At 40.6% G+C, this 25805-nt stretch overlaps 1 protein-coding gene across 4 annotated transcripts in view; it reads left to right on the forward strand.

Moving 5' to 3' along the window:
- DNM1L (dynamin 1 like) overlaps positions 1-25805 on the forward strand; it is a 60219-nt gene that overhangs the window by 22961 nt on the left and 11453 nt on the right. Inside the window, exons 3-16 of one of the 4 annotated variants that reach the window (XM_019544641.1) lie at positions 1370-1408; positions 2614-2660; positions 4247-4318; positions 5801-5887; positions 7008-7170; positions 8949-9069; positions 9682-9813; positions 10195-10401; positions 10602-10722; positions 12799-12954; positions 15020-15109; positions 16820-16912; positions 19200-19256; positions 20425-20502. In XM_019544641.1, coding sequence (XP_019400186.1) covers positions 1370-1408; positions 2614-2660; positions 4247-4318; positions 5801-5887; positions 7008-7170; positions 8949-9069; positions 9682-9813; positions 10195-10401; positions 10602-10722; positions 12799-12954; positions 15020-15109; positions 16820-16912; positions 19200-19256; positions 20425-20502 — 1463 coding nt within the window. The remainder of the gene's footprint in view (positions 1-1369; positions 1409-2613; positions 2661-4246; positions 4319-5800; positions 5888-7007; positions 7171-8948; positions 9070-9681; positions 9814-10194; positions 10402-10601; positions 10723-12798; positions 12955-15019; positions 15110-16819; positions 16913-19199; positions 19257-20424; positions 20503-25805) is intronic. The other 3 variants (XM_019544643.1, XM_019544642.1, XM_019544644.1) reach the window with 3 other exon arrangements.

A 25805-nucleotide genomic window follows, 5' to 3' on the forward strand; every position in this document is an offset into this window, starting at 1 on the left:
TCCCCCCCGATGCCCCCTTAGACCCAGGAGGCACCAGTCACCGAGCAGGCAGGTTGGGGGACCCTCAGTGTGCTTCCCTGTGGACCTGGAAATGCTTCTGGTCCACTGCTGATACTCCATCCACTCCAGCATCTCAGCATTCATGAGCTGCTGGTACCTTGAGGTATGGAGAAAAGACATTTAAAACTGTGTCTATGTCTGAATTGTCGAATCTTTCCAAATCTCTCTGAATCTATTCGCAGGGTTCCGATTCAATTTGGAGAAATTAAAGAGTTTCCGGATTCGGAGATTCGGCCACCAAGTCAGGCCAGATCTCCACCGATTCGAATCGGGGCTGACGCTTTGCACAGCCCTACATTGCAGTACACACATTGGTGTGATGAAAACCCTTAAGTCTAATTTTTGGTTCTTGTGCTACTGTGATGGTGTGGAGGTTTAAGTTGCAAGGACCACAGCAGAATACTGAAATCCAAACTTTTTGTACTGTAAAAACAGTATTTTAATTTATTGTATTGGGATTGTGTAAAGCTTTAAACAGTACCTGAAGTTTGAGGTCCAAGCTACTTGGTGCTGTCATAGATTTATGGGAGAAGCAAAGGGTTTTCTTTTGGTGCCATTCTTGTGATCAGCATGGTCTTTCCTGCCCAAGTGCAGGGGAGGCTGGACCCAGTGATCTGTCAGGTCCCTTCTAGCCCCTAATAACTATGAAACTGAAACTCCCACTTAATCTGTTGTGATGGTCAGAGCTCAAAAAAACGCTTTTTGTACATCTCTTGGGCTGTCACAGCTCTGACGTTTCAACTCAACTTCAGAATTATGGCCACTTTTTTAATCTTCATGCCTTATGTTCACTGAAGTGCAGAATTTTTTTGACATGCATAATTATGAACTATGTAGAAAAGTTATTGATCTTTTTCTTTTCCAAAAGTACTCTCAAGAAGTACTTGTGCTAATGCCCTGTTTTCATTGCATAGCTAATTCATCATAGAGAAACATACCTGATCCAGGGAAGTTAAGATTGCTGTGTTGAATAACAAAAGAAAAAGCACTGCTTGATGTGCTGAAATCAGTATTCCATGGTCAATTGGTCAAATCAGATGAACAGCAATAATAAAAACATCAAGTAAAATACATGACATGATATATCTGTTTAATGTGCATCATTTACTTATCAATGTTTAGATGAGTTCTAATTACTGTATATTGTGCTAATGCATTATGCATAATCATTAATAATTGAATAGCATGCACATTTATGCATGCAGTTGTGATCCCCATACATCTAATATGGAAAATTTAAAAAAAATGCTATATAAAATGTAAAAGCAAATGCTAAACATGATTCAATGCTGTTTCTCTTTAACTGCAGACCCAGCCACATGGAAAAATCCAAGACACCTTTCTAAAGGTTGCCTTTACCACTTGCTTTTCCTCCCTACACATCCTCTGCATGTTTATGTATGCTAACCACCTACATTTAATGCCACTTATTGCTGATTATACTTTTACTTTTGAACGTTAGCTACTGTATTGACTGGTTATTTTTCTGGGTCTTGTGACTTTTTAATTTTTAATTCTTTCTGACTTTGCATTGCAATAGAATGTAAGATATGAACTTAACCTCTTTTATTTCAATTATTTTGTGATGTGCTGCTTTATCATATAACGTTCATTTTTAGTTACCAAATGCCTTTTTAATCTGCACTGTTGAGCATCTCTTGGAAATCGTTATGTGAATGAACCAATCTGAGTGGTGTTTTAATTTTAGATGAGCACTGTTTGGATGGCCAGATACTCATCTGTGTTCATGTTGGTTTTTCTTAAAAACTGAGTTGTGTGTGGAGGAGCTTGAAATCTCAAATGAAAATGTTGCTAAAAACATTGAGATCTAGTTATGTGACCACAAGGGTCTCCAAATATGGCTAAAGTTGATATTAATAGTCATGTACATTGGAAGATAGAAATGCTTCTATCACTTCTCTATCTCCTTTGCAGTCTTTGGGCCTGTTCCTCAAAGGTCTTGAGCACTATCAATCACCGTTGAATTAAAATGCTTGGCAGACTTGGTCCTGAAAAGACTTTAACCCCAAGGTTCCACTGTTACTATTCACAATGGGTTGTTTACATTTTTTCCAGCATAATTTTCCCTTTCAGCTGTAATCTGATAGAACTTCCCATGAAGAGACTGTATCTTTAAAACAAAAACTTTTTTATAAGCAAAAGAAAAAGAATGTTTTTTTTTTTTTTATCCCTCCCCTCCTTTCCTGTCCCTCTCTTCCTCCTCTTTCCCCTTGCCTATCCCCCACTTTCACAGGCTAATCTTTAAGTAGGCCAGAGCACTTCTGGAACCTGCTAGGATAGATAAATGACTCATTTGTTTAATTAGGTCCACAAATGAGAAAATGGAAATTAGACAACAGATTTACAAATTAAAGCTTGGAATGAGGAGCAGATGTTGGGATAAGCAGAATGTTAATTATATTTGTATTGAGCTGTTTATTTTCTGATAATAGATTAACTCTCCATTGTCACCTTAAAAATAAATGTTGCAACAGACAGGCCCTAAAAAAGGTGCTGAAGTTGAATTTCTCATGTAATGTTATTTGTTTTCAGGTGTTGATGCAGAAGAATGGGGTAAATTTCTACACACCAAAAATAAGGTATGCTTCCGAAGTGGCAGTGGCTGCTTCATGCTTGGTTAATCTCAATTACCATTATGTGACTGAAATTTCAGCCGACTATTTCTTTCCTAAACTTTCCCTAAAATAAAACAATTCCATGCGCTACATGTCTCGAAGTAGATTTTACATCTCCTGGAAAGGTTGTGGGAACTTCTTCAATCTCAAAACGCTCTTAAGTTGTGTATCTTTTGGGGTTGTCTCTCTTATTTCATTGCACCTCCCAGATAGTTTAGCTTAAAAATTCTAGATTTGTGTGTATTGTTGGCTTTGCTTTGTGTCTTTTTTCAGAGATCATGAAATGCTCTGTCATAAATCATTTGGGTTTTGTTTTATATACTCCACCATCAGTTAGTCAACCAAGGGACTTAATGGAGCACAGGTTAAAAAAACCCAAGGAGGCAGTAAAAGGATCTCCAAAGGATTTTGAAGGGAATAAGGAGAACTTGCTCCAGCTATGTGACAGCAAAGCAAGTAGGAACAAAGTTACTGAAGGACTTCAGTGCAGGGGTGTCAAAGATATGGCCTACATAGCCCCATCATTCAATCCCTGGTGTTGCCATTGGTCTCTAGTTGATCCATGTGCTGCATGTACTGCATGAGGCCTGGGACGAGATGCATGTGACACTCATCCTGGGACATGCGGCACCTGCTTTGGCTGGTCTGGGGCAGGAACTACATGCAGTGCAGGTCCCAGACCAGCCAGGTTGGGCACCATGTGTATGGTGCCACTTATTCAGCCCATGGCGACAAATGAGTTTGACACTTCTGCTTTAGTGCTTATTGGGCTTTCTAGGTTTGCCCATTTTGTTTGAAGCCTTTCATCCTTAGCCTGTTGCTTTGTTTTGGTTTTGGACTCTGAAAAGGTCCCACATTGGGGTAGGGCAGATAAATTCTAAATGCAGAGGTGTGTTTGTCTTTTTTTTTTTTTTTTTTCTTTTTCCTTGTGTTGCTTTGGGTAAGGTCACGTGCAGAGAGCTGTTTTTATGTGTATATGGTGTAACAGTCAAACATTTTGAAAATGTTATAACCATAGATTGACTTGCTGTTGATTCCAAACTGTATTTTAGCAGCTGCCAGACAGAAGTGCAGGTGCAGGGAAATATGTGGAGGTTGGCAGGGGAAGCATATACATAGGAACATGAGATCATAAAGTACAGAGGACTGTGGGGCATAGTTTGTGCTACCTCCTTTTGACTTGTTGGTATTCTGTGCGAGTGGAAAAAGTTGGCTGCAAGAGCAGAGGCAGACCAGGTTAGAAGATGGCAATGAAAAGGCACAGAGAACCTGAGCAGACAAGGGTGGAACTGAGGGTAGGACCATCTGTTACACTTACATGTACAATAATAAACTAGACGTTTTAAGATGGATAACTTTTTTTCCCCCTTCATCTAATTGTGGTAGGTTCCATTTTTAATATAGAGCTAAAGGCGATTCTTTTTTTCATCTCTTATTACTTTGCTGCAGTACTTCACTTGTTCTTGGTAAGAACACATAGATGTGTTGCCACAATCTATGTAGTAAGAATTGCTGTCCCTGACTTTGTTCGTTTTCTTTCTGTGTTTCAGATCTATACAGACTTTGAAGAAATCCGACAAGAAATTGAGAGTGAAACTGAGAGGATTTCAGGAAATAATAAGGTGGGTCCCAAGCAGGCTATTTTAACTTAAAGAATATACTGCTTGCTTAAATTTCTGAGGCAAAATCTGAAAGCTAAAAGCTGGAAAAGCACAATACAGCCCTACTGTATAGGAAGGAATGTAGTGGATCCACTTAGTACTCCCAGATGATGTTAGCATTGGTATGAAATGACTAATCGAAAAGAAGATTCAGGAAATTGATACTAGTCTGCTTTACCACACAGTAACACCCAGGAGAGTCTGCCACCCCAAGTTAAATTCTCCTCCATTGTGGTTCATGTAATTCTTTTTCACTGTAGTTTTTAAGAAACGTTTGGATGCTTATCTTGCTGGGATCCTTTGAACCTAGCTGACTTCCTGCCCCTGGGGCAGAGGGCTGGACTTGATCTTTCGAAGTCCCTTCAAGCCTTAATGCCTGTGAAATCTATGAAATATATACAGACCTTACAATAAGGTGGGGTGGGGCACGACGCAAGCATGGCTTGCTCCAGGCAATAGCTGGGCATAGCCTGCGCGAGTCTCAGCGCTGCTGCACCCGCATCAGCACTGAGAGCGGGGGCTCTGCCCTGCCGCTGCTTGCCAGCTGTTGAGGGGGGCACGGGATATGGGCACGGCAGCGCTGGGAGCGGGGGCTATGCTCTGCTGCCGCTTGCCCCCTTCTGCCTGGAGCAAGCTGCACCTGCACCCCGCCCCAGTTGGGCAAGCAGCAGCAGGGCAGAGCCCCCGCTCCCAGTGCTGCCGCGCTCGCATCCTGTGCCCCTCTTCCCAAGTAACGCGCCTCTCTGCCTCGACTGGGCAGGTTGTCCAAACCCTAACAGACTTACCAGCTGGAGGCAGCTGTCTCAGCTGCCTGTTTAGTCTATGGACAAATCTCCAAAGCACCCAAAGCTTTTCCGAATTTATTTGAATGCTTAAAATAGATTTGGAGCTTTTAATTGGTCTTCCGATTCGATTTGGATTTGAAGATTCAGTTCCCAGGCCAAATCTCCTCCAAATCAAATCGGCTACTGAAGCTTCGCACAGGCTTAGTGGACATGCTGCTGGGATAGATTGTGGGGGGAGGGGCAGGGGTCAAGCCACACTGCCTGCCTCCCCACTCCACTAACCCTCAATGACCTGCCCCCTTGCCGTTGCTTTCCATGCTTTAGCAGTGTGGAGAGACAACTGTAAGATGACCCTCTGATAATGAGGTTTGGTACATGTATAATTTTGTTATAATTTTCCATTTTGCCATATATGGAATCTAATGGGAGAGTCATCTTAAATTCGGGGTTGTCTTGGTTACAGGTAAATATGGTATGTATCATCTAAGGGAAAGCAGAACTCCAGAGACAGACCAAGACCTTGGTTCATAAATTTGAATGGCTTTAGTTTTGGACAGACTTATTTTTGGGTTGTGTCAAAGGTGTTTAGTTACTTGAATATACTCCCCAAAAAGCCAGTATTTTGACTAATTCTTGGTCACATCTTTGTTATTTCTAGGGGATCAGCCCTGAACCTATTCACCTTAAGATTTTTTCACCTAATGTTGTCAACTTGACTCTTGTGGATTTGCCAGGAATGACAAAGGTAACAGTTTGAATATGATTTTTTGGTTTGTTGCAAGGTTGAGTGTTTGAGCAAAGAAAAACACCTGCTGTTTGGCACAAGTTCTTACTGTTGCATAAACTATCTAGATTTCTGTTTAGAAACAGAAAATGTTTTCTTCAAGTTGACCAGTAGTTCTTGCATAGTCTTGAAGCATCCCCACCTTGTAGTTAACATTTGCATATATGATGATTCTCTTCTGTTTTCCCTCCCTTACTGAGCAAGAAGGGGATGAGGAAGTGTTATGGAGCATCGGAAGGTGAATACATTTTATGAGGGAGGTAGAACTTCAGAGGTCAGCAGCCATTGATTAAGGCTGCTTACAGATGTGGAAAAAAATGTTTTAATTTAAGCTTAGAACGCCCCTGCACCAAACGCAGTGAATGCCCAGAAGAGGCAGCTTGTTAGTTGGACCCGGTTCACACAACATATGTATATAACTGGCACTTCAGTGGGGGGTTTTGGTGCTTTTATGTAATAGCTGATTGAATTAGCTATTAGATAAAAGCACCAAAAAGTCCTGTTGAAGTGCCCAGTCTATACAGATGCTGCAGAGCTGGGTTGAACTAACGCACTGCCTCTCCCAGTAAAACACTGTTCTGTCTTATTTTTTCATGTCTGTCAGCACCCTAAATGATTAAATCAACTTTTTCTCCAGAGTTTCTCTGATAGAAGTTGCAACACAGCTTCATTGTACCACGAATAGTGGAAAATGGGATAATGGCGGAAACGCTTTGAGCAGAGGAGTTTTTTTGGATCTTGTGATGGTTTAACTGAATTCTCTGTGCTAAGGGGCTGCTTTTTCCCTGTGAAGACACAGACAACAAATAGGTGCCCAAATCCCTCTGATTTGTAATTCAAGCCAAACACAATATTTCTCTGTCATGATACACTCAGGTAGTTAGTTTAGTACCCCATTTTCCATCCCATTCTCAGGTTTTTTTTATTTTTGTGATTTTCAAATTTGATTTATGGGACAGAGAAATCATAGTATTACATAATGTTGTAGGGGATAGACCTTTACAACATCTTCTGTTAGATGGTGGATTTAGTTTTGCATTTGCATGATTTCCCTCTCGGTTCTCTATTCTGTTTCCTTTAGGTACCGGTTGGTGATCAACCTAAGGACATTGAACTTCAAATCAGAGAGCTAATTCTTCGATTCATTAGTAACCCAAATTCAATTATTCTGGCAGTCACAGCTGCTAACACAGACATGGCCACATCAGAGGCACTTAAAATTGCACGGGAGGTAGATCCAGATGGTAAGCAGCAAGCCAATCGAGGGTCTGTGATTTCTTTTCTTTCTGAGTGAATCAAGTGTATCCATCTCAAATGGGTGAGATGGAAGCTGTTTGGGGGAAATGGTAGTTGTTCCTCATACTCCTGTATTTTGTTGGAAAATGCAATAGCTGCACTTTTCCAGTTGCATTTTGTACCATTTTGAAACTATTAGCAATGCGAAGATGAATCAGTATCCAGTAAGGGCCTGCTGACTTGTAAGCAAGGGCAATCCTGATCTTTTTATTATTCCAGTACAATCATATGATCTATTGCTATTTTCAAAGCAGCAAAATGGTACTGAAGGATGCTGCTTTCCTTGATGTTTTATTTAATATGACTCTCTTATGATTGCTTAATTTTTCAAAAAGTATTCCTTTTGTTGAAGAAAAATGCATATTCTTGAAGGTGCTAATTGACTGTCATACATGGTTCTGTGTTAATTGCCAGAGGAGCAAATGAGCCTTTGGAAAGATCTAGCGTTCAGTTGCATCCCATTGTCCACTGTATTAATCTGGCAAGTGTGTGTTGATTTAATTTCCTGTGGCCAGATGGCATATGGTGAATTTCATCCAAAAGAATCCTAAAGCACTCTGCAAACTTATAGACTGGATACAAGAAGCCCTTTCATATCTATTGGAGTCTGTTGTTCAAATAAATGCTAATTATTGGTGCTTTAAAGTTAGATTAAGAGACTGGAGCTAATACGCTTTTGGACAATTCTTTGTTGTATTACCTCTCCTGCATGGCCCCTGTAAATCTCCAACATATTATTGAAGTTCAAGGTGAAGTTACATCTACCTTCTTTTTCAGGTTCTGGAGTTCTCATTTATTAAACATATTTATTACTTGCCTTTTTGGTGAGGAAATTCAAGGTCTTTCTCCCTGCAGTGCATGGGGTTTTTTTTCTTTTCAAGTGGCATTGTGCACTGGATTTTTTTTTTCTTCATGGGCCTCTACAAATTAAGCTCTTCATAGGCTCCACTTGCTGGTGACCCTTTCAATCCTCATAGAAAACATCCTCTGTGTCTTTGCTCAGTTCGATCAACCTGGCTCACAGCAACAGACCTTGCTTTTTATTTACTTTCTTGTACCCATGATTGATCTTGACTGTAGGATTACTTCCCAGAATTCCCAGCCTTAAACTCTGAGGCTTAGTGACCAGGTTGATGGTCTACACCTGTGAAAATGTAGGCCCTGTCCTTTTCAGACACCATTATTTGCGCAAAAAACTGCAGAAAGTCCTTCCTGTTTGTGGTTAGGATTCTGATCTGTGGTCGTATGTAAAAGGTGCTTTGCTTTCAGGAGCCCTGTCTCAGTTATCTTTGCTGTAAGATTCCAGTTTATTATAGTCCTGTAGAAAGTGAATGAATGCATCTTGACATGACATAACCTGGATTGTCTCTACTAGCCTTTCATTTAAGTACCTAGCCACTGAAATCCTTCCTAGTTTATTGGTCACTGTTATAGCCCCAGAATAGTCCTGGACTTCAAAAATATTCTTTGAAATTTACATATCTGAGATTATGGGGTATACTTCTTTCCAGATTTGGGTCTAGATGCTGTCCTCTTCAGTGCTTAAGTATAAAGTTCCTGTTTTCCTTGGGGGGAGGTGGGAAACATATGATGATGTTCTTCAGGAACTGATTGAGCCTGTTAGTAGTACTGTTCCTCAGGAGAAAATCAGTATTTGCTGATTCTAACTGAACTGAATAGACTGACAAATTTCTAGTAAATGATGGCTTTCCTGTTGTTTGGATAGGTCGAAGAACCCTTGCTGTTATCACAAAACTCGATCTTATGGATGCTGGCACTGATGCCATGGACGTACTTATGGGACGCGTGATTCCAGTTAAACTTGGTATAATTGGGGTGGTAAACAGGTACGTATAATTGGGAATTGGCACGTCTAAATGTTCTTTTAAAAAACTCAAGGAATTCATTGGTTTTTTCATGCATATAGATGTCGGTTTTAGATTAAAACATTTGCAGATTTTAGAGTCAAATTTACATTTAGTTAAAGAAATGCATACAAAAGCTGACCCAGTTATAAAGTGTCGACTGCTATGAAGGAGCCTGGTTTCAGAAGCTTGTTACCCTTCTCCCTCATCCTTTCAGTTATCAATGTCAAAAGTGATGTAGAAGCTGCTTGCTTAGTGTACTGTATGGCTGCTTCCCATACTATATTGCTGTCAAGTGAGTAAGTCAGTCTGTGGAGCAACCTTCGTAGCATCTTTAAATACAGTGTCATCTGTTTGCCCTCAGCATGTTACAACCACTTTCATAGCCATAAAAAATGTTTTCCATATCTTGTTATATGCTGTTATAGAAGAGGAATTCTGGGATAGTGGGCTAATTTTGATGTAGATGTTTGTTGTCTTATTAATGTAGATTTTTGTTGATGTAGATGTTTGTTGTCCTATCAAGAAAAATAGAAGCAAACATTAATTTAATTTTATACTTATTGATTAGCTAATAATTTTATCCAACTCTAGGAGCCAATTAGATATCAACAATAAGAAAAGTGTAGGTGATTCTATCCGGGATGAATATGGTTTTCTTCAAAAGAAGTATCCGTCTCTAGCCAACCGAAATGGAACAAAATATCTTGCTAGAACATTGAACAGGTATCTCAGATAACTACTTGTTATGCAAAATGTGTAAAACAGTGATTTTTTTTTTTTTTTAAATGTAAGGCAGTGTTAGTAGCATATATAATATTTTATACATGGTAGTAACATATACAATTTTGTGTTAAAATGAATGTGTATGTTAATATACTTTCCTTGCTGCTGTTGTATAATTAAACAGGGAGGCCTCCTTTTTTTGCTTCAGTATTTCAGTTTCTCATGTTACTGTGGTCTTTCTGAGTGAATGGCTTCCTTTCATTGTACAAGGTTATTTTTGCTTGTTCCTGCTTGTTTCTTCTATAAATTATGGTGGAGATAACATAAAAATGATCTCTTCTTCCTCCTTCTGACAGGAATTTATCCTCTCCATGTTTTTAGGTTACTAATGCATCATATCAGGGATTGCTTGCCAGAACTGAAAACTAGGATAAATGTTTTAGCTGCTCAGTACCAGTCTCTGCTGAATAGCTATGGAGAACCTGTGGAGGACAAGAGTGCCACTTTATTACAGCTTATTACCAAATTTGCCACTGAATATTGCAACACTATTGAAGGAACAGCAAAATACATAGAAACTTCTGAGCTGTAAGTATGAAATGGTTCCCTAGAATTCTGATTTGGATAGTTGACCCGGATCACATTGCATTAAAACTTCAGTAGGAGAAAAGCAGAGCACAGTGCTTTTAAAACCTTTATGGTATTGTAAAATATTCTTAAGCACAGAAAAACAGCAGTTTACTACTTCCTCTTTAATTTCCATCTTGATTTCTTTTTTCACTTTTCAGGTGTGGTGGAGCCAGAATCTGCTATATTTTTCATGAGACCTTTGGGCGAACATTAGAATCTGTTGACCCTTTAGGTGGCCTTAATACTATTGATATTCTGACTGCAATTAGAAATGCTACAGTAAGTAGTAGTATCCTGGCTTTCTTAATGTTTACTACCCTCTCTGGATTTGAACTGTGGTTAAAAACCAGTTGTTTTGGTTTTTGTCTGTGTTATGCGAATAGTGGTTTTAATGGAAGAATTTAGATTTAAACTAGGGATTCAGCTTCTGTGGTTTTCATACAGAATATTGTATCCTCTCCAATTTTTAGTCCTTACCAAGTGTGAATTGAATTTTCTAAGAGTGTACCTCTTAATCTCTCAAGTTTAAAAAAAATTAAAATTGGATCCTTCAAGACATGTAAAAGCATCAGTCTTTTGGTTTATCTGACCTTAAGAATGGAGTAACTCGCATTTAAGAGTCCATCCATCTGTTTTAAATCAAAATATTTAGCATAGACTATAAGGTGAAGAGAATCGTATTGAAATTAATGCAATTCATAATCATAATAATTTAACAGGTAGATGCAAGTATGTAGGCCAGGGGTGCTCAAACTCCAACCCACGGGCCAGATGCAACCTGCAGAGCCTTGGCATCAGCCCCTGGAACTCCCCATGTGTCAGGAAGTTTGGTGGTGGGGCAGCAGTAGCAGCATATACTGCCATCCTTCCCCACTGCTAAACTCCCAAGTCCTATTCAGTGGATTGCAGTAGGGCCATGACTCTCCTCTGGCGTGGCCAGAGTGGGGCTTGCCATGCCCTATTCCCTCTGCATAGCTCAGGATCAGCCTATTCTTCCCCCCCGGGTCTGGACCATGTGCCCTCTTCCCTCCACCCAGCTAAGTTGTGGCTGGGCTACACCCCCTTCTCTCCTACGTGACTGGTCCATGCCCGCCTTCCTTTTACCCAGCCAGATTGAAGTTGGGCTATACCCCCTCCCACCTTGGGGCTGGGTCATTCCCCACCCCCACCCCCCCAGCCTCTGTTGGGGCTCGGCTATATACTCCCTTCCCCTGCCTTGCTGGCTTGGGGCTGGTGTACTCCCTCTACCCCCTTCACACAGCTGGATGGGGGCCCACTGCACCTGTCCTGGATGTTGGATTGCATCCACCAGCCAGATTCAGTCCATGGAGGGGACAGGTACTGCCCATCTGGCCTGCTGGACAGAAAGTTTGAGCACCAATTATATGGGCTATAGACTGACTAATTTGACTTTTAAGAGAGGTATTTGAGAGTGGGAGATAACTCATTATTATCCTTCCTCTGCAGTACATTTGCATGAAACACTGCTGTTGGTTATAATAATTTTAGCATGAAGGGAGCAGATATGTTAAAGAGTGTTCATTTGTAGATTATTGACAAAATTGTTGCTGCCCTTCTAAAGGTTCAGTGATCACATGGTAGATTGGGCATTTAAGTACTTGAAATTTTCCCGGGGCATGACTGATCTAGGACTTTGTGGGGAGCCCTTTATAGCAGTGAGTGGAATTGGATTCTTACTTGCTCCTGTTTATATCATTTTAGTTTGGCCAATGTAGCCCTTTAAAGCAGTGAATCAGCTGCTTGCTAATGGGCCATAATCACCCCTGGCTGCTGTGTGCCACTCTAATGCATGAATCGGTTCTTGCAAATTAAATTACCAGAAAGATTATTTAAAGCTCATACTTCTTTATATTCATTCAGTAAAAGCATTGCATGGTAGGGGGTATGTGTTCAGTGTTTATGTATTAAAACAGTAAAGCCAGAAACTTTTCCATTCAAAAAGTGTCAGGAAGGAATTAGTTGAATGCATATATCAGTAACTGAATGGGAAGCGTGTTGTAGTTTCTTCCAGGCGTTACAGGCCTAGTGAAATGTTTACAGTTGGTAAGGTGCATTAATGTGCATTACTTACTGAACATGCTTTGGTTTTCTTTTAAATATAAACTTAATGTTTATCTCTCCTGGATTTGTAATGTTTTGGATAACATTCTTCTAATAGGTTTTTCCGTTATTCCATATAAATATAAATATATTTCACACAACATGCAAAAAGAGGTTGAGAGTAAGATGTGATTTGCTTAAGAAATGTCCCTTTCTGGTCTGTATAGCCCTTAGCACATTTTGTGTGCTACTAAAGTATACAGTGTAACTACACTTTGTTTTCCTTCTTGATAGGGCCCCCGCCCTGCCTTGTTTGTGCCTGAAGTTTCATTTGAACTGTTGGTGAAGAGGCAAATAAAACGTTTAGAGGAGCCTAGCTTGCGCTGTGTGGAGCTGGTTCATGAGGAAATGCAGAGGATTATCCAGCATTGTAGCAATTACAGTACGCAGGTAAACCCAGGGGTTGATGATTAGTTAATTTGTTTATTTTCAACACAAGATGGGAAAAGTTGCAAGTTTTCTTTTAAAAAGTCCTCGGCTTATAAAAGCTGGTTCCAGTGCTTTATGACAAATATGAAAATGATGAGTAGCCTTCCTTCAAGTAAAAATGAATTGTCTTGTTTACTTGCTGTAAAAAAGTTAGGTGTAAAAGAATAGGCACAGAGTAAAGCTTTTTAAAATTGTCACCTATAAAAATAGCATGCAACAATTTGTAGTCATCTCTCCAGAGGTAAGTTCCATTGGAAATATGCAAAAGATCTTATTCACAAAAGCTAGGAATAGATGTTGCATTTTTATTCCTGGACAAATTGTACCTATGCTTTGTCCCAAAGCAGAAATGTGTGTATATTTAGTGAACAGCCTAATGCGCTTCTGCTTTTCTGTCATTGACTCAGTAATACAATCCCAGGATAACCGTTCAGGCGTACATTGCAATTCCCGAGACGGTGGACACAGACATTCAAGCTTTGTCCTGGGATAAATTGGTTTATCCTGCGATAAAAGCAAATGTCTGTTTGTATCCAAAGCCTTTTAACGTATGAGTCCACTAAGTGCTGGGGCTTAGTCATAAAAATGTTGATGCTCAACATTAGAGGAATGCAGTTTCATTACTGTTGTTGAATACCAAAATTAATAAAAAGGTTGATTTTATAGGTGGAAAATTTTAGGCTAAATCTGAAAATTCAAGACAGTCATAATATTTGAGGTAAATTCTATATTCTTGGTGCCAAGCAAAAACCTACCATATTTACTTGATACCAAGACGAGTTTTTTCCCTTTTATCATGGGAGTGGATGACAATGTAGAAAGTGGGGTGGTGACCTGAGGATGTGGTGGGGTGGGGGAGCAAAAGTGGCGCAGGGCAGGTGGAGAAGGCAAAGTTGTCTTGGATTTGGGTAAATGCAGTATTTAAAAAAATTATAGTCTACGTGAAAATTCATTTTTTTTTTCCTTGGTATGTTAAGAGAATCAGTGCTTTTTAATGATATCTGTTATTGGACCAACTGTATAGTTAGAGTTGTTAGATAAACTTTCAGGCATCAAGTGTCCTTTCTTAGGTACCATCAAGGGCAATGCTTCAGCCTTGGTATGTTAACTCACAGCAAGGTGTAAATTTTAGGAATATGCTGAATAAACTTTGTTTGGAAAAACTTTACATACTTGCTTTCCAAAGCACTTATTTCTATAGGGAACTTTTTTTTGTTTGTTCAGAATGAATAAAAAAGTTATGTAAGAACTTTTTAAAATTAATGGATAGTCATACATAAAGTAATGGAAGCCAGTTTACTGTTATGTCTTCTTTCAGAATTCTTGTATTTCTACTTTTTTTTAAAGTTGGAGATTTAAGCACATTATTAGAAATTCATGCTACATTCTGGCCTCTGAAGTCTCTTCCTTACTTAACCATCTGACTTTGTGTTAGATTTTTGGTTTGAAATTTCTCATGTTCTGAGTTAAGATGGGGGGGGGGGGAAATAAAATTTGGTTTATGGTAGAGAGCACAGGAAAATTTCTGTTTTGGTGGTAGGAAAGAAATTTGACATGAAGGCAGTTCAATAATAGGAATTGGGGGACAACTCTTGAAATGAGACATGAACAAGGTTGTAACTACTGTAGCTATAGTTACAGATTTCATAGAGCTTCCTGAGGCCCAGTATTTTGCTCATATCCCATTTGGATATTCTGCACACACAAATCACTCTCAATTTGAACGGGATACTATAATCTCAAATTTCAGCATATCCAGATTGTGTTCATGTAACAAATCAGCCCTTAATGCATCTCTGTGGACAACAACTAACAATGCTAACTAACTATCAAATGGAACGTTCCTTGATATTACCTTTTGTTACACTGTTGATCCATATCTAGAAAAAGCCTAATCGTAACTCTACCATTAAGAGCTATTGTTTGTTGCTAGTCTAATTTTATGGTTTTTAAGGCTTTGCTTTAATTTTTTTTTTTCAAAACAATATAATGATGCTACCTAAAGGTTTACTGCCTTGTATTTCAGGAGTTACTAAGGTTTCCCAAACTGCATGATGCCATAGTAGAAGTAGTGACCTGTCTTCTGCGTAAAAGGCTACCTGTTACAAATGAAATGGTAACTTTTTTCAGTTTTATTTCTTGACCACCTGGTATTGTCTTCTGGCAAATTGTTGTTTCATAGTGGAAATTTCCTTTTTTTAATATTTTTATTTACAATATAATCTCCTCAAAATTTTAACAAATGGTGGGAAAAACTAATATCTTCAAGAGGAGGAGGAGCTAATGACTTTCTTAAATCCATATTTAGGCTAAACTATTCAAAGAGGAGCCCAACATTTTTAATTTATGTTCCCTATCCTATTCATTGTTGTCCTTTGCACTCCCCTTACAACTTCAAGTTTTACCAACGACCTTTCCTTCTGGTCTTGTGCCATTTGGGGTTTGCCTTTTCTTTTTACCGCAGTAGCTCTTCTTTTCCAATCATGAATGTACTGCTGAAAATAGCTTACAAACCCTATTTGTTCTTCTAATGCTGCTTAATATATGCAGACACTGAAACTGGTGTTTTAGAGTACTGATCCAGCATATTGCACTATCCAGCTGGCAGAGAAATGAAAGTGTGTGCATGTGTTTAAACTGAGAACCAGTCAAAGCTTGAAGTGTCATCAACATGAAAGACTAGTGTAAGCTTCTTGGCTAGGAGCATTTGATAAACACACTGGATGATTATTTGAGTATTTCTTTAAATCTCCAGTTTCTGAACTTGTATTCTTTTAGTATCACTATGGTGATTGCTTAATTTTTTTCACGTTGTCTGGAAGTGAAGAGAAATTTTATCTTTTCTAAACATGGCTGTTTTCCTTTAACTTAACTATGAAGTATGTATGCTGTAGCAAAATGTGGCATTGCATTTTTGCAAAACTTTCATCACTTGTACATAGGCAGGTGTCTTTCAGTTCCTGGAATACATTTAGATCTGATTACCTAAAGACATGCTCAAAAATATGATAGTTGTTGACTTGTTGTGATTTGTATCAAAGAATTGTGTTAACAGATATTAATATACAAAAACATTGTGCTGTTAAACAGAACTAGATGTTTTCACTAACTTTTGAGACAGCTGCGTGGGTTACGGTTTCAAGTGCGATGCATAGGGCTTGTTACTAAAAGTTAGTTACCTTTTATGTCATGTGGTCAGCACAAAGTGAACTGGGACTAGATTCAATCTAGTGCAGGGGTGTTTAGAGTAACCTTGTGCCCCAGGTTGCATTTGGACTGTGAGTCTCCATGTGGGTCAGATCCAGGCAAGGACATGAGGAAGTGGCAACAGCGCTGCCAGCTCTGGTTCTGACCCGGAGCATGTAGCAGCAGCTCCAGCCCTTGCTGCATGTCCCATGCTGGAGCCAGAGGCATGCAGTGGGGGTTGGCGGCCAGGGTGGTAGGGTTGTGGCAGTGGTAACAGGCAAAGTGGCTAGATGGTGATTAGGGCTATGTCAGCCTTTGCCCACCTTCCTGCCACTGATTGCCATATCCACCAGGGACCTAGGGTTCTGGATTGTACTGCAGGCCATGACCCCAACTTCTCGTGGCTCAGTATACCAGATAGTGTCATTTGAGTGGGGTGGTGGGTGGTTTTGAGATCACTGGAGTTGAATATGATGCAGTGAATGAGGTACCTATTTGCCAAGTTGTCCTTCTTCATCAAAAATCAAAGGCATTGTGGTTACACCTCATGCTATCTGTACTTATTCAGTGTCAGCTTCATCAGCCTTTCCTAGCACTAAACTTACTAATAAAATCTAACTACGAATGATTTCTCCCCCAGGTTCATAATTTGGTGGCCATTGAGTTAGCTTATATCAACACTAAACATCCAGACTTTGCCGATGCCTGTGGGCTAATGAACAACAACATAGAGGTAAGAAACGCCCAGTCTTTTAATGTGGTGCTCTTCTTATTTAGGTGGAATCTTGAATAAACTTTCCACCTAATTTTAAAAAAAAAAAAAAAAAGGAACATAATTTTTTTTTTCTTACAACTGATTTGTGCCTTTAGCTGCTTAATAATAATACAAAAAATCTTTAAAACCTTTGAATCATTTCTTGCTAAATTTTGTTGCTGGCCGACTTCCTCACTAAAACTTGATCTTTCCTTATTGCTCTGCTGAAGACTTTGCTACTGAATTGAATAATCACATTCTATTTTGAGTATTTTAAAGCTTTTAGTTATCTGATTTCCCTGCTTCTTATTTCCTCCAGCCTGTTCATATCTTGTCTACACACACCTCTTTTTAATTAGTATGCATTATACCTTGGTTAATTTATCACTCCTCCAAGGGGACTGGTGATGATGAGAAACTAATGTTCAGTAGTTGGTCATTCTCAACATTTTGCATGACACATTAAGACACATGAACTATAATAATTTTTTATGTTTAGAAAGAATATGTTTAGAAGTTTGAAGGAAAATGTATGCACTCTTGCCTTTTATAGAAGAATTGTATGATTTTTACAGATGCTTTAGTGGACTGGTTCTTATGAAAAAATATCAAGATATCCATTATGCAGCAATTACATTGTTATGATGGAATAAAATAATCAGTCAAGGAATTTTGCTTTTCACTCTTACATGAATTTATTACCAAAATAGAAGATAATATTGTAAAGTGGACCAGTTGACCATTTCTGTCTTTAAACCAAGAGAAGCTGAAGAGTATCTAGTTCTTTTGTAAGCATCATCTGGCTTGACATCTATTATGGAGGGCTTAGGCCAGCTACAAGTTTTTAATCCTAGTTATCAAGAATGAATTCTGTCATGGTTTACTATACACCCACATTGGAAATGGCTAATTACACTTCTGACAGATGGCAAATTAGTTAGTGTGTTTTGTGTACAAATCAATAGGATCATGAGAGGTTACAGACTATTAAGACCAAAGCAGTGAGTTTATTCCAGTAACTAATTATCCAGATATTGTCGTCCTATCTGCACTTACTGTTTCAGTTCTTTGTATTTTTTTTGTATAAAACTCTAAGCTCTGAGGAGTTATGGCCTCGATTCTGCAATTAAACTTATAGGGGGTCTGCCCATATGGTGTAGAATAGACAAAGTGGACCTCTGTTTGATCCCATTACAAGCATGAGGACAGGGTTGTAAAGTGTCTATAAACTTGCATGTTACTTAACAACATGTAATCCTGACACCCTCTTGAACAAGACTCTGTGTGTAAAATGTCTGAAGAAACAAAAGTTGTCATGTTTTATCCTTATTTAGTCAGGGATCAGGTTTAATTACCAGATCACTCCTATCTTTCCCTTTATGCACTCAGACTTGCTTTAGCTGCTGTTTTTTTTCCATAGCTAACACAAGCTGTTTTCTTATATCTTGCCTTTTGGGACAATAATGATCAAAGTAGCTAAGCCACTGATAGAAGCTTGTCTCTATTGATTTATTTCAGAAATGCAGTTCTTTTAACGAGGACTGTGAGGATCTAACCTGACCCATGCTAAATAGGTGCCTCTAGCACAGAAGCTGAATTCTTGAGTGTAGTTGCCAAGAGCTCTGCTTTCGGTGTTCTGCACATCAAACAGTTATTCAGTGGAGGTTTAATATTGCCAATTACTTTTGAATACTTATGCCTTCAGACCTGTCTTCAGCTATCTGTGGTTTTGCTCTAGGGAAGTGGTGTTCAGCCTTTTGGACCTGCGGACCAGAAAGGCCGCATGGTGCTGGTCCACACCCTCCCTGTCCCCCCCGAATGCTGGGATTAGGTCCTGAGAGTCGAGCACCACTGCCTCCTGAGAGGTTTCGGTCCTAAGGGGGTGGGGGCAAACACCTCCCCCTGTCTGTTGGGATTGGGGCCCTGGGGCCCAGCACCATTCTTTTTGCCCTGTGCACATCCAGGCCCCATCCAGAGCACAGGGCCATGAGGCCAGAAGTTTGGCAGCAAGGGAGTGGTGCCACGGTTTCCCAATCACTAAATTTCTGGACCCATGGGATGCCTGTGAGACAGATGACATGGGGCCATGAGCTGGATCTGGCCTACTCTTGAGCCTTGTAGTATAGAATATAAGCTACAGTAAATGCAGCACATAATGCTAGCATCATCCTCTCTGATTTAGGTCATTGTCCCTGAAGCAGTAAAGCTTGAGTGCACTGTAACAAAGTGATATATAATCAGAATTTTTGCTGGCTTGTTTTTAAAGGAGCAAAGGCGTAACAGGTTAGCTCGGGAGTTACCTTCAACTGTGCCACGAGACAAGGTAAGTGAATATACATTTGTATTTATTTATTTAAATGTGTGCTTTTCATACTGATCCAACCATGACAATCCCTGGTCTGATGCCCTCATACTTAATTTTATTTCAGGGGATGAAGGAATAAATTGGAGTTGAACGTTTTCTCTTGGCTACAGCTTTGTGCAGACTTTTAAAACAGCCAAGAGCAAATGAACTATCTTACATGCATAGGGTGCATAAGCATCCTATTTACCTAGGTGAGGTTTAATGTGTTTGCAAGTGTGAAATGGAGTGGGTCATAACTTCTATACATAACCATGTGCTGAGAGAGACTCATATCAGATTGTTGAGGGAGAGGCTTATAAAGTACAGTGTGCAAACAAGTCCCTTTAACGGCTTTAGTGGAGTGCAATATTGCTGTCTTGGGAAGAAAAAAATGAAGAAAAAATTTGAGTTTATCCTTATGCTTAGATAGGGATCCAGTGTAGTTACTGCTCCTTCAGTTGCATACAGTCAGTGGGCTTAATTTGCCAGGTTCTCAGGACAAGTTGGGTAATTAATTAATTCACATGAAACAGAACAAAGTGGCCTGAAAAAAATCCTGCTTAGTTATGGAAAAGGTCATCTAACAATTTGTCATTATTTTAGCTTATTACAGGTTCTTACAAGTACTTGGTGGTCTGTAAAAGTAGAGCAAACCCAGATTGATGCAAAATGACTTGTTTATGTCTCCAAAACATTGGTTTAACTTTGTAGGAATTGTCACAATTTGTAATTTATATTCAGTGTAGTACCAAAATGTATCCAGCATAGGATCAGGGTGAAATGGGAACCCAATCAACAGGAATGGGGAACCTTAAGCAGTATAGAGCTTGCATTCTGTGCTCTATAACCATGCATGTTACATTCTGCTTTTGATGGATTTCACTGGAAAGCATAGTTTTTAAATCTGCAGTATGGACACTGGGGACCAAGCAGAGTGCTTGATTTTTTTTTTTAGTGGCTCCTTTTCAAAGGTTGTTTATTTTTTTTTTTTTCTGCTCATACTACCATGTTGCTTGCAAATCTCAAAGTTCCAGTGCTTTTCTGGGTGGTTAACAACACCGGTAGAAAACAATGCACATATGTATTAGGCAGGCTTTGTCTTCATTTGATTTTTTATTCCCCCCCCCCTGAATTTTTTACCTTCTAGTCTACTAAACCTCCAGGTGCATTAGCACCTGCCTCCCAGGAAACTGCTACTGCTGCTTCTGCTGAGGCTGATGGCAAGGTGTGTCCTGATTCTTTCTATAAGCATGGCATGCATGTTCTTGTGATGCACCTTGAACACAGTTGAAAGTAACTTAATATGCATGTGTGTCACTACTGGCTCAGCGTCTTTTGTCTGTTGGATCATGTGTCCTCTAGTGCTGAGACTGCCTATTACTACTCATAAAGCTGTAGAACAGTGGTTCTCCACCAGGATGCTGCTATACCCAGGGGTGTTGTGAGGAACCCTCCCTTCCTTCCCCAGGGGTGCCATGATGCAGGCATTGCTGCTGTGATGACAGTAGCCAGATAAAACTGCTGTGCTTGCAGGTGTGTAGCATTCACACATTCTAGTTACATTAGGGCTCTCTGATAACCCTAAAGCAGACATAGGTGACTTGGGCTGTAGCCCATCCAGCAACCTGCCCCTCCCACTCCAAAATAAATAAATAAAAACTCCTCCTGGAAACAGAAGTTCAGGGGAAAATTCTACTTCTGTGCCTCTGTTTCCAGGAAAGGGAAGGGGAGTATAGTTTGCAAAGGGCTACAGTTCAAGCCAGCTGTCTGCTTTAGAGCAGTGGCTCTCAAATTTTTTTGTACCAGGGCCCATTTGTAAACATTGGCCAGCCTGCAAAGGAAAACCCACAGTTTCCCACATTTTTCTCCTTTAAAGGAGAATTCATTTTTAAAGTTTGTTGATCCATTTATAAAGTTTGTTCGTGACCCTTCAATATAATTTTGCAACACAATTTTGGGTCACAACCAACAGGCTGAGAAATGCTGCTTTAGGGTTATCGGAGCTCTAATACAGGAGGATTGTGTGCATGTGTCACAAACCTTTCTAGGCTGGCTGTACAAGAGCAGGCACACAGGGCAGTTTTACCTGGAGATGGAAGCATGGAGGTAAGTTAAGGCAGCAGTAACAGTGGTTCTCAGATGGGGATGTTGCAACCTTTTAAATGTGGTGGAGGGGTGCCCTGACTCCGAAAAAAGGTTGAGAACAACTGATTTACGATGTATAAAGATGGGAAATGGGCTGAGTATATTCAGGTAAAACGTTTGCTGTTTTTAGCTGGAGCATTTGTTTGCTGCATGTGATGGTGTAAGTGTGCAGAGCCATTATTTGCAGAAACGTCTTTCTCCAAAGTAGCCTACAGTACTTTAATCAAACATGTCAAGTATCGTTTTTAAACTGCATGTTTTAGTGTCTTAACAGTTAATAAAGGAGAGCAGGAGACAAACTTAAAATGCAAGTCTCCTGCTTCCTGCAGGGAATTTTGCGGGCTAATGAGCCTCCCTTTTGAAGTCCCTAATCCCTGCTCACTAATTGGTTCATACTTGTACAAGGCATCCTATAATGGCTTTTTTTACACTTCCACACCAGTATCCTACCTGCTTTGTTACATTTGTGTTGCATCCATGCGCAACAATTGTTTGCTAATATATAGGGGTGCACCAATTTAGAGATTTGGGGGGCCAATACTGATAGCCAATATTTAAGGAGGCATATCGGCTGATACTGATCCAATTTCCAATACAGCTGCCAAGTCTGTTGTGGGGTGGGGCACATCAACACCCCCTGTGGTGAGGGATGGGGTGCAGGGGCAGGCACTGCCCAGGCGGGGTAGCGGTGTGGGGAGGGGCTGGAGAAGAGCGAGGAGTGCGCTGGGTGGCTGCTAGCAGCAGCACTGAGAGCAGAGCAGCAGCAAAATTTGGGATGGATGTAGCACCCTCCCAGTGCCACTGGCACCTGCTCCAAGCCCAGCCCCCATGAGAAGAGTCCTGCCTCACCCCGCACAGATCCAGGGAAACATGCCACCCCACCGTGCCCTCCTGGGGTGGAAGCTGCCTCCTCTGCCCCCTCCCCCTGCCCCACCGGGACAGCGCCTGCTCCCTCCCTCACTGCGGGGAGTGTTGATCTGCTCACCCCCATGCTCCTTCCCTGCCCCCTCCCCTTCCACCACAGTGGACTTACCAGCTGCACGCAGCTCTCCACGCTGCCAGCTGTGGTCCTCGCTGCCTGAGTGCTGCACTGCGGCTGGACTCAGTATTGGCATTTATCAGCCAAATTATTGGCCCCATCGGGCCGATATCTGATACAGCAAATTTTCTTTATACTGGTACCAATCAGATATCGGACCAATGTATCAGTGCACCTCTACTAACATATTATGTCACAGGCAGAATCGCTTGGCGCCTATTGTACTAGGTGCAACATGTACATAACCTTGCTTGCAATGAGCTAGAATTCTTTTTAGGTGCTAGCTATTTGATTACAGGAATTATAACTGGATGTTAGTAAGAATGAGCTAGGGGCAAGCACCTGAAAAAGCTGAAAACTACACTATTGACACTGAGTTTGGAGTGTTCCTTAGGGCACCAGGCAGGATGGTATCAATAGCTGCAGGGGAATTGCTGAATTCTGGTGCTTGTTCACTATACAAAACATGTACTTTTATGTGGCTGCATGTATCCAAATACTCTTATCTTAGATTCTGTTCATTTTTAAAAGAATGCAGTGACTGATTCTGAGAGGGGCCTTGCGAGCCTGTGGGGCCACTAATTTAGAGCTGTGTTTGGTAGCTTAACACCTAAACTGTGAAGTCATTAGGAGCAGAAGTCCTAACTTCAGCTGAACACATCATAAGCTTTGTTTTAAACCCCTTGTCGTTTCTCTTAATGCCTCCTACTCTACTAATACTGTATTTACTCGAATAAAAGATGACCCTGAATATAAGATAATTTCCCAATAATTAGATTCTCTATCTAGCCAAATTTATAAGAAATAAATCATTTTAATGATTTATTTCTTACAATTTTCCAGACGTGGAATCTAAGCACAGTAAAATCTCTGTTTTTCTGGCATTTTGCTAGCCAACATCCTCTATTAACCAGCACTACACCACTGCCGTGTGCAACCACCCTGAGCTGCCACCACATGCAAGCCACGTACAATCCCCCCGTGCCGCTGCTGTCCACCACCACCACCACCACTGCATGCGAGCGCCTCCCACCCTGGGCTTGGGTAGTTGTAGAAAACTGGCATTTTTATATTACTGGCACTCATGCTGGATAACGGAGATTTTACTGTATTGGAGGATTGTCTTAGTAGTGGGGGTGGACAGGGAATCTACATCAAGGAAAGCAGTGGATGGCGGGGAGGGGTGGCCCCCTTGTCCTGTGCCCTGCCTACTTCTTCCTCTGCAGCTTTCCTATCCCCCTGCAACCTGCAGCCCCCACCCTCAAACTTTACCCAGTCTCTGCCTCTTCTCCCTCCTGCACCTTCCCCCCCCTACACACACACTTTCAAGTGCTGCTTGGGCTGCTCCATAGTTTCATAGTTGTTAGGGGCTGGAAGGGACCTTACTGATCATCGGGTCCAGCCCCCCTGTGTTTGGGCAGGAAAGGCTGCTGCGATCAGATGATTCCAGTGAAATAGGCATCAAGATGCTTTTTGAAGATCGCCAGGGTGAATGATTGTACTGAGTCTGTGGGGGGAGACTGTTCCAAACCCTTGGCGTTCGACTTGTAAAGAAATCTTTCCTTGTGTCCAGTCTGAAGTGATTCTCGATCAGCTTGTGCCCATTATTTCTTGTCCTCCCCTGGGGGAGCCTTGGTGAATAGATGCTCTCCCAGGCCCTGGTGTATGCCCTTGATTCCAGATCACAGCATGGGAGAATCTCAGCCTTTGTCTGGCCATTCAGCAGTGTCAGGCAACTGGTTCAGGGAGGTGAGAGCTTTCATAAGTGACAGTCCACTTTGTCAGATGCTGTTAATCACTTAGAGAAGCCCACACACTGCCCTAGTTCTGCCTGACTTCAGACTAATGTAGTTAACCAGATCTTTAATCATGCTTTTAAGTAGCTGAGCATTAAAGAAAACAAAACAAAACCTTGAGCAGTTCCACTGGTCGGTCAGAATTGGTATTTCTCCTTGAACTCTTTGTTTTTAACTTGTAGGAAAGTTTATTTGCCATTTTTGCTTTCAGAACCTTTTAAGCTAAGGATTGGCTTTGTGGTAATTGTGTTTTTTTTAACCATAAGCACAGTAATACAGGTTTGTCTTGTTTTCTGTCTGCTCTTGAGCAGAACGTAAGTTGTATTTTGGGGCTTTTGGTGATCCAAATACAAGCTGTAAATTTCTACCTCTTTTTTTTCCAATTAGCTGTAGATACAAGGGGAAAAAATGATGAGCTTGGTGAATGTACAGTTTGGTAGATGCATAGAAAGGAATGGAAATGCTTGGATTTAGTGAATGAGAGCTTCCAGTGTAGTCTGTCACTTAAACTAATGTAACATTTGGCATGTTACTCCTGAGAAACTTTTGCATCCTGTGTTCCTAATGCACAGTCTACATTTAGGTATTTTTTATATTCCCTATATAAGACCTGGAGTCGGAGTGGGAGGGGGGAAGGGAGGTGTCAATGAGTCGATCCTTCTGTGTTACTGAGCCTGCACAGGCTAAGAACTCCAGTCCTTTACTTTCAGTAACCTAGGGGGAGATTTGCTTTGCTTTTGTTTTGCCTATTTGGGTTATTTTAAATTTTGGTTCCTTGGTGTGCCAAACCAAACTCACCCACCTAGAATGGGTTGCCTTGGAGATGGATTGCTGCAGCTTTAAAGCTGTTCAACATACATTTTAATACGTGGGATCATCAAGGCATGTGGTTCTTACAGCTGTTAAAAGGGACCTTTTTGTTTTTACCTGAATTGAAGCACTGGAGAAGTTGATCAAATAATTATACAAGCCCTTCATAGTTGTACTACCTAGAAATTACAGAACCAAAGAAAAGATGCTGCTCCCTGTCTTTGTAGGTGCTGCTGCTCCAAGATGCAGGGTAACACTTTCATAACTTCCTGCATGACTTAGATTGTTTTTAAAAATGGAAGTTAGGCTACTATGTACTTTAGACCTTATCTACAAAGGATCATAGGAATGATAGAATGGTTAGAAAGCATGAGGAAGCTTATATTCATGTCCTGCCTTACACTGGCAAAAAGTATTGTGGGTCTGCTTGTGGACTTTTAAGGTATTAAATTGAATTATAATAATTCAGCTCTATGGCTCCTTGAAACAGTTTTTCAGATAAGCCCAGAAAGGTACTTTTATTCTGTGCAGGGGAGTACACTGAGAAGAAATAAAGTACACTGGCACAGTTGAATCGTTTTGAACTAGAAAATCTCCCATGTGTCACTGATCTTTTTGATGGGACTTGAGCTGCTGAGGGTCTGATTTCATAGTTTTCTAGGGTCGGAAGGGACCTGAGCAGATCATCTAGTCCGACCCCCTGCCATGGCAGGAAAGAGTACTGGGTTCAAATGACCC

Source organism: Crocodylus porosus, unplaced genomic scaffold, assembly GCF_001723895.1.
Source record: "Crocodylus porosus isolate Cpor-Errol unplaced genomic scaffold, CroPor_comp1, whole genome shotgun sequence".
NCBI classification, from domain to species: domain Eukaryota; kingdom Metazoa; phylum Chordata; order Crocodylia; family Crocodylidae; genus Crocodylus; species Crocodylus porosus.